Raw genomic sequence first — 13,556 nt, 5'->3', positions numbered from 1 at the left:
CTAGCCGTCTCAAGACGTAGAATGTAGTTATATTATGTACTAGCGGCCCGCTCCGGCTCCGCTCGGGTCTTTAACAAAAATCTCAACGATATTTGACGTTGTTTTATTTTTTTAAATAAAAGAACACTTATTGCGGCACAAATATAATAGTTAGACATATGCTGTCGCGACACTTTTTGTAAATAATAATGTGTTCTATAAAGTCGTAGTACATTATTTTACTCTATCATCAATAAATTTCGCAGGGCACGCGATGTAAAGAATATTTTAGGTAATTTTTTTACACCTTGGGTTACATTATTGGAGTTTTAGTAAGGATACCTTATTTTTTTTAAAAAGATTATAGCCTATGTCACTCGGGAATAGTGTAGCTTCAAAACAGTGAAATAATTTTTCAAATCGGTTCAGTATTCAATACAAACAAACAAATATTTCCTCTTTATAATATTAGTATAGAAGTATAGATGTGTGTATAAAGTATTATTGTCGGTGTTCCAGATTAAACTCCGGCCTGGAGGCCCGAGATGCGAACAATGCCTCCTCCGACGAGGAGAGAGGCGACGGCCAGCTCGTCATTCTCAACTCCAAAGGCGGAACATACAAACTCAGAGATTCTAGGTAAGTAACGCCTTAAGATTTGCTTAGCTTAAAAGTATAAAGTCCCGAATGAAAATTGCAAATGGACGCGCAGTATCTAAGCATCGTGAATATCTATACTAATATTATAAAGCTGAAGAGTTTGCTTGTTTGAACGCGCTAATCTCAGGAACTACTGGACCGATTTGAAAAATTCTTTCAGTATTAGATAGCCCATTTATTGTGGAAGGTAAGACCAATACAAGTGGAGCACCAATAAATAATGTTTCAAAATAGGGTTTTAAATAGCTCCTTAACATTCTATAATTCAAACATATCATGACTATCTACGTAAATGAAGTGAGGGTTAAATTTAGCACTATGCCAAAGTAACTATTCCAGGCTTGTTGTTAATAATTAAGTATTTGGCGACACCGTCCTTCTCTTTCTCACTAATAGTTAAGTGTAAAAAATGTTCACGAGAAATCATAAGAAGATCACGGTCCATTTACAGTTCATAAAAGTTATATGAATGCCATAATTTCAAGTAGGAGAAGAAAAGTAAAAAAAAAACACTTCATATACATATACAGGTTTGAACATCAACCACAGCATTATATCGGTTTCCATTGATCGCTAAACAAAGCCTACATACCGCGTCAATTGTTAGTAAGCCAAGAAATATCAAAATTAATATGTCAAGTTTTTGAAGGTCGCAGTTTGACAGGGGTTGTTGGTATTTACGGAGCCTGTTTGCATCGTACAAAGCACAGCAGAGCGTGAAATTACGAGGGCGGAACTATTGACATTATTACAATATCACGTCAGCTTGCGTTTCAAAATCGTTCGACTAGACAAGGAGTCTGAATAAATCAAAATCATTTTGCAATACAATCAGTCGATGTGCAGGGAAACAACCGCAAGGCATAACCGAATTTATTTCTGCACAACCCAACAAATAAATATTTTTCTTGATTTCGTTTCAACTTTCTGATCGAACTTTTAACAACACACTGTAAAATAGGACTGGAGAACAGTTATTAAAGTGAAATTGCTTTAGGCGCGTTGAGAGCAAAATTTAACTCGTGACAGTTTCGTTACGGCTAGAGAGAAAAAATACAATTTAGAGAGAGCGAGAGTGAGAAAATCGACAGAGCGTCTCGTGAACCACTCGACCGTGGAGCGAGGGAAAGGACAAAGCGAGCTACGTCGGTTCTCTTATACATAGCATTCCCTATTATAAGGGTTTTAAGGACGAAAAATTACGCAAACCACAATACTACCCACCGCAAAAGAAGTTTCACTTTAGCCTATGCCCAGCAGTGGGTATTAAAGGGCGTTAAAAGCACTCGCAGAATTAAGACTCGCAGAATCTTGGACATAGTTTAGACGAAGCGTCATATGCCTGGAATTTCGGGCTTTCGAAGCTTCTATGGGTTTTGTTAAGATGTGAATTTTACTCAACTATTCTGCTCTATTATATCATCTCCTCATTTCCTAATACTTTTGGAATGCGCCATCTTAGCTTCATTAGGTCTGTGTGTGCGAGCACTGTAAACTGAATGTAATTTTTTATTGCCCATATGGGCAGATGAGCATACGGCCCATCTGATTGTGAATGGTCGCCCATTGACATCAGCAACGCTAGGAGCACAGTCAAGCCGCTGCCTACAGACGTATTGTTAATCATCATTGCACTCGTTTTACCAGGATAATAGAAATCGCAGGAGGTCGCGAGCTGTACTCTCAGAGTCGAACGAAAGCAGTGCGTAAGTTAAGGCACAACAACACCCACAAACACAACTTGAGGAACAAGGTGCGGTCCCTTGGCAAAGACACCATCGACCACGGAGTCGACAATATTAACAATGAGGTAACTATTCTCTTCGATTTTTTTTTTTATCGTAACTAGTACCTAATAAATGTAACTGGCCAATGTTTGTACCCAGACCGGGAAAGGAAGGAGATGTCTGCAAGATGCTTTATAGTTGCGAAATCATATGAGCGTCGTTTGGTAACGAAGAGTAGTAATAATCAGTCGAAGTGTCTGGTATTATCGTTTATCTTATTTATTAATTATCTATTTGAGAAAATTAAAAATATTGATGAGATAATATAAATAAGTAGGAGGCTATTCACCTTTTTAACACAAGGCCCCACAAAAACGTATAAAATAGAATAAATTTTCGGCACCAAGCAAATAAGTACCAGAATAATAAATGTTACTAGTACATTTGGAATAACGTCTTTTTTTAATATTAAGTTTTTTTTATTAAGACTTTTATAGCATAGATGGCTGAAAGAGCCCACTTTCTGTTTAGTTTTGATTGGTTTTCGGAGCCCATGAATATTTCCACGTGAATTCCCACCACACACATTGAGACACGAGGTCTAAGTCTCAGTTTTACGGTACAACGGCTGCCCCACCGAAACAGAAACGCATTACTGCTTCACGGCTGAAATAGGCAGGATCGTTGTACCTACCCGTATGGTCTCACACAACGCCCTGTAATATATATACCTAACCTGTATACTCATATCTAAACTTTTAAACAAAATTGGAGTGTCTGTTTGTAATATTGAAATAACCGCATTTTACTATATATGCATATGATTAAATAGGTATACGGTACATACACCAAAATAACATTTTTTACAATTTTTGTCTGTCTTGTCTGTTTGTTCCGGCTAATCTCTGGAACGGCTGGACCGATTTTGAAGATACTTACTGATAGGTAGCTAATGATATGAGGAGTAACTTAGGTTACTTTTTTTAGACTAGCTTCGTCCCGCGGCGTGAACCGCGGTACGATAATAACCGCGGGTAACATCGCGGGACTCAGCTAGTTATACATATAATAGTACACTCGCTTTATGTTAAATTACCTTAAATTTAGTAAGAAATATGTCGAAATGCTATTCACATTGACTTGTTTTTTAATAAACTGAATGGAATGGAATGTTTGGAAATGAAACCGTGAAAATTTACGATATTATCTCTCGTTGCGAGATTACATCCATACGATATGAATGTAAAAATTGTAGTCTAAACTACGCCAGAGAATATCAGACCTGTATTTAAGGAAGGTGCTGATATTTTATTGACTGTATTCAGTCTCTGTCGTTCGTGTTTGAAGCGCGTTGTGAATGAAAAAGACAAGTCTAGGCTTCTCCCTTCCCTCCCAAGTTTATTAATAAGGTTGTCACTTTATTGATTTCAACAAGATCAATATCTTGTTTTTCAGATTTCCATTCACAGACTGAACAGTGAACAAAAGAAAATCATCCGACACACGTCCCCTACGTATACGAATGGCGACCGTAACCCTATCGAACAGAACTCCATGGGAATACCAAAGAATAGCTCACCAATACTGGACCCCCATAAGACGACCGACGTCAGCACGAAAAGCAGTCCCATAGCCGTGGTCGCTGATGGAGAAGTCATGGTGCTCGATGAGAACGATGATTGGAAAGGTGATCTTTAAACTTGACTGACGAAATGGGTTCGCTGTGACTCGCTAACTTTTTAAAATATAGCCCTTAATGTTTTAGTAAAACTAATGGGTTGCCACCGTCCATGATACCAGGAACAGCGTAGTACGTGGAGTAGCCATTAAGATTTAACTTTTTTTTAATTAAACAATAGGATTAGGTTAAAGAATGGAAACTTACTATAAATCAATCGAAAACAATTGAATATGCAATTTCGAAAAGGGCACATCTCTGAAAATGTAAAATGTTCAGGAAATGAAAAAAAACTGATTATTTTCTAAAGCAGTGTAAAATTTAAAATTAACCTTTGAGATATATTTTTGTGTTAATTAGCAATTGAAAAATACTGGAATTATTATAAAATGGGTGTAGGTAAGCCTCAAAACTACATGTATATGAAAAAACGTATTTGACAAAATATGCGACATGTGCCCTTTTCGAAATTGAATATTTAATTGATCACAACCATACAAATAGGATTACAGAGTGCAATCTTTGTTCAAAATGATTAAATTGTTTCTCTTGTGCATATTACTTGATATGCATCACACAGGAGAAAATCCTAGCTTGGTATCTATATCTTAAAATCTATATTTAAAAAAAAATCAGTATATTGTAAATAACATGTAAGTATGCCGTCATAGTTGAATAAGCGAAACTTTTTAGGTATCCCAAATTACAAATCAAATCATTCGGCCGCGACTGCGAAGAGTTTCACAATCATTTTAATTAACGCGCGATTCTTTGATCTCGTAATGGAAGGGACTTTTGAGAATTTTTGTAGTACTTTTGTCTCTACCCGCTATTTTCCTTCACACCGTTTTTTTCTTTCCAGCCAGCTTGTTAAGTAATAATTTGATACTAGTGTTGTGTTCTTTAAAATATTACGTCCTGTTTCATGCTAGTCGTTGCTTGATTGTGCTAATATTGCTGGTGATATCCATAGGTGGCTGTGGTTTTTTTAAACACAAGTTTCGAGCAAGAATAATTCAGTATGTAATGCCATGCCACAGGTTGAGATATATATTCTGTAAATAATATTTTTACTAAGTTACTTGGTCGATATTTAATCGATATGAGGGTACTTTTTACAAAATTATGCATTACAATGCTTACTGATCTTTTAATTATTTATTATTGGAGTTTACTCCTTTAGAATCGATTTACATATATAGGCCCGGGGTATGAAAATTATGGGGACCAAAATCGTACTAGCATGTCACACGAAATGCGTTATGCGCCTGATTGCGCATGTCACACGAAATGCGTTATCGCAGGTGACGCCGGGCTGCTGCGCCAGCAGTCCGCCACAAAGCCTCGTACTGATCGCGCGTTTCTCTCATTATTGTATTTTCATATATTTGTTAGTCGTTTGTTTTGTGTCTCGTTAATTTGTTAATAATCTGTAGTGTATCGTGTTGTCGTAATATAGAACTATTTCTCGTATTGTTTCGTTTAATTTTTTATATCCAGTAAACTCCAGTCGTGCGTCGGAGCGGACACACACACTTTTTTTTTGGAGTTTACTCCTTTAGAATCGATTTACATATATAGGCCCGGGGTATGAAAATTATGGGGACCAAAATCGTACTAGCATGTCACACGAAATGCGTTATGCGCCTGATTGCGCATGTCACACGAAATGCGTTATCGCAGGTGACGCCGGGCTGCTGCGCCGGCAGTCCGCCACAAAGCCTCGTACTGATCGCGCGTTTCTCTCATTATTGTATTTTCATATATTTGTTAGTCGTTTGTTTTGTGTCTCGTTAATTTGTTAATAATCTGTAGTGTATCGTGTTGTCGTAATATAGAACTATTTCTCGTATTGTTTCGTTTAATTTTTTATATCCAGTAAACTCCAGTCGTGCGTCGGAGCGGACACACACACTTTTTTTTTATTCCCCTTGTAGGCAGACGAGCATACGGCCCACCTGATGGTGAGTGGTTACCGTCGCCCATGGACTACAGCAATGCCTGGGGCAGAGCCAAGCCGCTGCCTACTGTTAGTACTTACTCTCCGCAAGCCTCGTTTTAATACAAGCGTCCCCCTCCTCCCCGACCAATCATTCATATCGCTCTCTCTCTTTATTTTCAGTGATATTGAATTCTGTGTCCCTAGGTTTGAGGACCGAACCGGACCCTAGTGACAATGACATTGACATGAGTGTTAAAAGAACTATAGATCATATCAAAAATGGTGATAGTGATATGTTGAACAACAAGAGTGAAATGAGTTGTGACGGCGCCAGTGATTCCTCTCGTTCGGGTGAGGATATGAGGAATGTCAGTCCTTCGGGGGTTTGGATGTCGGGCGACGAGGATAAGGGCAGGGTGACGCGTGTGATCGGGGAACTGCCGATTGCGGAATACGAGGGATCGCCGCGGAGGTACGGGGTCGGTACTCAGAAGACGACCAGGTCACCGAGGCCTGGATTTCCGCAGGTCAGTGACATTTTCTAGAAGTTATTTATTTATTTATTGCTTAAATGGCTGGACGAGCTGACGGCCCACCTGGGTTAAGTGGTTACCGGAGCCCATAGACATCTACAACGTAAATGCGCCACCCACCTTGAGATATAAGTTCTAAGGTCTCAGTATACTTACCACGGCTGCCCCATCCTTCAAACCGAAACGCATTACTGCTTCACGGCAGAAACAGGCAGGGTGGTGGTACCTACCTGCACGAACTCACAAGAGGACATACCACCAGTAATTACGCAAATTATAATTTTGCGGGTTCCTTGTGTGTTTGCCAAACAAATAACTTTGCCCAATCCCTGTATAATATGTATATTCATCGAAAATTTTAAAATTTTACGTTTGAAATTTATATTGTCTACAGCTGACGTGGTCCCTTTACCTTTTTTTTGCTTATGTGTTTGTTTTAAACGCTCATAGAAGACGGCTTTTTGCGGCTTTATTTTTACTTTATATATAATTAAAATCCAATACAATACAAAACACTTTATTGTACTTAGGTACACACCTAAATAATGTAATGTGTAAGAAAAAGTAAATTTGAAAAATTACTTAAGAAGCAAACGCAATTATTAATTAAGCGTATAATTTTGAAAACTATCATTGTAGCGTTCACTAATGATTTCCTGTCTCGTTCCTTCCAGAGAGTAGTGACAGAGAGCAGGGATATCACCCCCCCAGGCAGTTCGACGGCTTTCGACTACCTCTACGAGTTCTCGGAGACGAGGAAGGTTCTGGAGGAGTTCTTCAGATGTCCCACGTTGCCAGTGCAGACGCAACTCAACGCTAACGACGAGGTCGTCAATTTTCAGGTCTGTTATTGAATTATGATATTTAAATTTACACTAATATGGTTGGATTTTCGGATGCAAATATGTATTATTAAAGATAACTATCGAGAAAAGTATTAGTCAAATTTTGAGAAAATTTTAAATGGGGCTAAACGAGAGTCTACCGTTTTTAAAAAAAAAACAAAAAAAATATATCAAAATCGGTTCTTCTACAAAAAAGTTCTATGTAAATTTTCAAATTCAAATTCAAATTCAAATTCAAAATCATTTATTTCAACTTGGATGTCATCAAAAACACACTTGTTGAATGTCAAAATGTAAAAGAAAATGTTAACTCTACCACCGGTTCCAAAAAAGCCACAGTCCTGAGAAGAACCGGCGAAACAAACTCAGCGGGCTTTTTTATGTATTTTCTCAACTATTTTCTTCTTTTTTTTTTTTAAAACAAGTAAACATATTTACAGTATACAAAAAGACAAGTCAAAAAAATACAATTCAAATAAATAATAATAATAATGAAAAATGAAAAGGCCAGGAGCGAACGCCTCATTCCCACGTAGTGCCATCTAGTAAAAAATCCTTAACTTTATAATATGCCTTGTTGCACAAACGTTCCTTGACAGTTTTCTTAAATCTATGAACAGGTAGTAGTTGAACGTTTTGTGGGATCTTGTTGAAAAGTTGTACACCCAGCCCCCTGAAAGAGTTGCTTATTTTCTTAATTCGAGCCGCCGGTAACGCAAGCCTATGTTTGTTCCTAGTGTTCACATTATGCAAATCGCAGACTCTGGGGAATTCTACAATGTTTTTACGCACGTACAATAAATTTTCAAAAATGTATTGGGACGCTAAAGTTAGAATTTTGATTTCCTTAAACTTGTCCCTCAAGGATTCGGTAAAGGAATTAGGTAAAGAACCTTTTTCTTTTTTCTTTTTTAAAGTTTGCTTAAAACACTAATTTCTCTCAATCACCCTCACATCCCTTCCGTAGGATTTGGACTACGAACTGAAGCGTCAGACGCAGGAGTGCCCCTCGGAGAACGGGATGGACGGTAGCGAGTCGGAATGGCCCCAAGTGACCGAGCCGCTTGACTCACCGCACACTGTCAACAATCACACTAATTTCCTCGGGCTACAGGTAATTCTCATTTTATTTTTAGACAGCTTATTTGCTGTTCGCCTAGATTTGCTCAACGAGCGACGATAACCACTCACCATCCAGGTGGACAGCAGACGCGTCTGCGTAAAATGTAAAAAAAAATATGTTTTCAATATGCTAATTTAAATAAATATTTCTTAAACAAACATACAAATAACATTCGCGAACGGTAAACAGTCGACGTCGCCCAAAACACGTAATTTCGTGTCCTCCCGATCCACTAACGGTGCTTTTAGGTACCTCAAGCACCGGTCATCGTAAGGTTCGACGAGTAAGTTAACTCACAAACACAGTCCACTGAGTTTTTCGCCGGATCTTCTCAGTGGGTCGCGTTTCCGATCCGGTGGTAGATAATTGCTAGGGCTAGTGTTAGCAACGTCACCAGATTAGAGCCCCTTGAGCTCACCTACTCGCTCGGTTACGCTGGCATAAGCCTTTTTTTGCCTACCTAAGCTGATAGCCTTGAGAGGCTACTTGAGCGTAACCTTAACTAGTAGGTGAGCTCACGGGGCTCAAACCTGACGACGTTGCTAACACGAACCCTAGGAAGAGCCGTGCTTCGCAGAATCTACCACCGGATCGGAAACGCGACCCACTGAGAAGATCCGGCGAGAAACTCAGAGGGCTGTGTCTGTGGGTTAATTTACTCGTCGAGCCCTTCGTTGCAAGCGACGGGTTCGACGAGAACGATGACCGTCTAAGGAATCAGCTTAGAAAACATTTGAAACGTCCGTCCACGGTTGTTCAGCATCGGGAACTAATAGCCGCGTTTCCTGCATTTGTCCCAGCAACAGAGATCTGTGTACACGGAGCCGATCGTCCACGGGCTGACCGCGGAGGGCGCGTGGAGCGGCTCCGGGTCGCCGGGCGCGCGCCGCCTCCCCTTCGCGCTGTCCACGGACTCCAGCGAGACCGGGAGCGAGATGTCGCTGATGCCCGTCGACACGCAGCTCTCCGACGTGAAAGGTAACTATACGTGAAAGGTAACTAACTATACGTAAGGTAGGTAGTGGCCCCTCAGTAGTCGAAATTCGACTATAATTAATTGAAATTATAAGTTTGTACACTATTGTGACTCTATTTTCAAAGACACACTTCTATAATCACAAATTTCGCCAAGACTACACTATAGAAAAATGTTAATAAAGACAAACAATATTTAATCTATTCTCAATTTTACCACAGACGTCAAGAACAAAAGTTTGACAATAAATAAATAGTATGCATGCGTGTGTGCGTCAAATACATGGTAGTGTGCGTAATGTTTTTTTTATTGATTTAATGTATTTATTAGGATTTTAATTTTAAAAAATATTAACATTCTGCACTTATTTTCTATATTTTATATAAGTGTGGGAAATTTCATACTCTTCCGTCCGTGCAATTTTCGTAAAAAGGGGTATAAAGATTTTGCTTCACGTATTAATATATAGATAAGTCGCGCCAATAAAGAAACGAATCGAAAATGGCGTCTATGTACCTGCACTGACAGATGGTAGGTCATAAATAAAAAGAAAGATAGAAAGAAAAAGTTGTTACTGTAAAAAAATGTAAAAAAGCAAATGAGAATAGACAATAGAGAAATGAGAATTTTAGACATAATCACGCGTAACTGGCTCAAGTTGTGCATGAACGAATATGTATCTATACAACGTGTTACAAAATACCCCGAAAAAAATTATTATTAATTAACAAAGCAAAAATTTTTGTCAACCCTAGTAAGCTGTCATGACCGGAAACCAGATTATTTAACAGAAAGGCCTACTACGTACCTATTTTACCTAATAATTGTCTACTTTAATAGTTTTTTCTATTTTTCATTCATAAATGTTTGCTACCTCAATACGAGGATGTCATTATACTCAAGTACTTATCGTACTTGTCAAAATTTTTGTCGTTCCGCGGATTGAATAGAAATGTAGGTACATTCTGCGTAGTTTACTCTTTAAATTTTACTGAAATAGGATTTGCACATCCTTAAAAATAATATTATTTTTTAATTTTTTTGGGATATGGGGGATGTTATACAGCATTACTACGGTTCTCAAACATTGTAAACGGATTCGTTATAAGGCCCCATTTAAGTTCGTTTTGGCTTTACGGGTAGTTTTGTAACACCCTGTATACTGTACTCTGCTATAGGGGTGAGGGGTTGAATTTTAATAACTTTTCTTCTTATCTGCCCACAGGCGTCCACTAATAGCTAATAATTAATAATAATAGGCTTAATTAATAACTAATAGCTCTTAATTGACGACATGAGTGGATGAAGGGGATATGATACAATTTGTTAATTTTGAGAAAACGGGCAACAAACTTTTGTTACTTGCCCGTTTTCTCCGTACATAACTCCTTCATGCAATTTTTAAAAATAGTCTTTAAACGCGGATTTTTAAGGTCTAATATGATTTATAGGCACGTAACACCTTCATTCAATGTAAAAAGTCAAAAATCTTAAAAATGGTACTTAACCCCTTCATCCACTCGTGTCTTCAATTTCTGTTACAGTTTTAATTTGAACAAACTTAATGTGTGTTTTATTTGTTTCGTTAGGACTCGGGATACGAACTCAGAACTCGGAGACGAGAGTGTCTATAATGGAAAATGAACTTTCTGAAATGAAAGGTAAGTTTCAGAGTTGCAGTTTTACTATTATTGGCACAACTAATTTCTCGCCAGTACATAATGAGTTTTCATCAGTAGATAATGATGATTTAGATAATGATTAACGATGTAATTATAAATTTAAAAAATGTAACCTAGTTTATACGTATGGTCCACGTCCTATCGGATCCTCCTGATCCACCATTGGTGCTTTTGATGGTGTGAGAGTGGTATTCCTGCGGGTTCTTACCGCCCAATAAAATTAGCAATAATAAATAATTCTCAATTCTCAGATTAATATTTTCTTCCGTTTGCGCAATTCGTAGACATTATCATAAACACTTCTATGCACGTCACTAGTTACGTAATCAAGATACCTCTTTCGTTATAAGTGAAATGAAAAGAATGTTTTTGAAATACATCATACATATATACAAAAAAAAAAACGGTAATCATACAAAATTCCAATGCCGATATTCAAATGCCAACGATTTACATTTTATTGTTCGGTGATCACGAAAAAACTAACTATAAGTGTGAAGTCGGACAGAATTCAATGACAATGTAATACGCGAGACTAGACCATTTACGTAACCATTTACGTAAATTAATTGTATTCATATAACCTAATTTAATAATTTATAAGCTATGTTTATATAAAGCGAGTTACCTGCAGTCAATCTGCGTAAGCAGTTTTGCTGGGCACGGTTTAAATGAAAGTGTAACTTTTTATGAATAAATATATTACATACACACAAACATACAGACCGTAAAATAATTATTCTCAGATATTACTGTTGAATGTTAAATAAATCGAAATCCTTTCTTGAAGCAGTTTTTTTAAACCCAAGTTAGCTATAATTTAGAACAGTTTCAAAACAGTTTTTTTATGTTTGTCAATTCTTGACTTCCTATTTTGTTTTAGTACAAATGGATGCCAGTCGCGCCGGCGTCGTGACGAAGCTGCCATTGGTCGAAGACGGCTTATCTTCCGGCCACGCTTCCGACAATGACAATAACAATCAAATGCAACAGGTGATTCTATTTGACATAATCATAACACACATAAGCAACGCAGCTACTACACATTAACAATATGAAAACTGGCTTTTTATATTGCACTTGATAGGTCAGACTCAGACGCTACTAAAATCCATAGATATCAAGATGTGAATGCCGCCATATTTTGTATCCACAACACGCGTCATCTGTCAAAATCATAGACTATAAATTTACATAATTAATGGTGGGATATTATAGATCTTAGCTTTTCGTGTGCTAGACGAACGGACGATCCACCTAACGCTAAGCGGTACTAAAGTAGAGAGAGATTGAAACATGAGGTTAAATCTTCAACCGTATTGATACGATCATAAATTGTAATTGTTACCGCGAACTACGCATACATTCCTGTTAGGCTGATCTTTGATCCGATCGAGGATCACCCATTAAGCCAGTCTGAAGATGTCATGAAAATTTTCTCAAAATCGGTCCTGCCTTCGTAGTCATAGGGTCATCACACACATATTTTACATATATCGATGAATGCATATTGTCGCCCTAAACACATCATTTCGGATCCTCCCGATCCACTAACAGTGCTTTTAGGTACCTCAAGCACCGGTCATCGTCCTCGTCAAACCCGTCGCTTGCAACGAAGGGCTCGGCGAGTAAATGAACCCACAGACACAGCCCACTGAGTTTCTCGTCGGATCTTCTCAGTGGGTCGCGTTTCCGATCCGGTGGTAGATTCTGCGAAGCACTGCTCTTGCTAGGGTCAGTGTTAGCAACATCGTCAGGCTTGAGCCCCAAGAGCTCAGTTACTTGTTAGGTTACCCTGACATAGCCTCTCAAGGCTATCAGCTTAGGTAGGGAAGCATATTATCACATGACCAAAGGTTTCGGACCAATGGTTTCGGTTCGGATCATAGTTTGATTGCTCTCTTGCACGTTTAAAGAAATCGAAATTATTTTGTGTACATACGCGTGAAACAATGATTTTTGTTCTAACAGACTCATTCGGTCGTAATAACGGAAATCGTCGAGAACGGAACCAGCACGGAACCCCACTTACTGTCAGACGCCGATCTACATTCTTTAGATCCACTGGGTAAGTAAATTCAAAGTTAGATAGATACCAGCTAGCGCTGAACGCGTAGATATATCTGAATAGACCCACATTACGTGGGCTCAGCGCAGCATTTTTTTTATTTTTTATTGCTTAGATGGGTGGAGGAGCTCACAGCCCACCTGGTGTTAAGTGGTTACTGGAGCCCATAGACATCCACAACGTAAATGCGCCACCCACCTTGAGATACAAGTTCTAAGGTCTCAAGTATAGTTACAACGGCTGCCCCACCCTTCAAACCGAAACGCATTACTGCTTTACGGCAGAAATAGGCAGGGTGGTGGTACCTACCCGCGCGGACTCACAAGACGTCCTACCACCAGTA

General features: G+C 38.5%; 1 protein-coding gene across 5 annotated transcripts in view; it reads left to right on the top strand.

The window, feature by feature from the left end:
* LOC105842463 (uncharacterized) overlaps positions 1-13,556 on the top strand; it is a 193,485-nt gene that overhangs the window by 151,994 nt on the left and 27,935 nt on the right. For 4 of the 5 annotated variants that reach the window (XM_062668541.1, XM_062668542.1, XM_062668538.1 and 1 more), the window contains 10 exons: positions 499-618; positions 2,287-2,449; positions 3,822-4,053; positions 6,167-6,513; positions 7,194-7,361; positions 8,332-8,478; positions 9,288-9,465; positions 11,053-11,124; positions 12,029-12,138; positions 13,117-13,213. In XM_062668541.1, the coding sequence (XP_062524525.1) occupies positions 499-618; positions 2,287-2,449; positions 3,822-4,053; positions 6,167-6,513; positions 7,194-7,361; positions 8,332-8,478; positions 9,288-9,465; positions 11,053-11,124; positions 12,029-12,138; positions 13,117-13,213 (1,634 nt within the window). The remainder of the gene's footprint in view (positions 1-498; positions 619-2,286; positions 2,450-3,821; positions 4,054-6,166; positions 6,514-7,193; positions 7,362-8,331; positions 8,479-9,287; positions 9,466-11,052; positions 11,125-12,028; positions 12,139-13,116; positions 13,214-13,556) is intronic. The other variant, XM_062668539.1, reaches the window with a different exon arrangement.

This window comes from Bombyx mori, chromosome 5 (assembly GCF_030269925.1).
Source record: "Bombyx mori chromosome 5, ASM3026992v2".
Lineage (NCBI taxonomy): Eukaryota > Metazoa > Arthropoda > Insecta > Lepidoptera > Bombycidae > Bombyx > Bombyx mori.
This window is presented reverse-complemented; position numbering and strand designations above follow the sequence as displayed.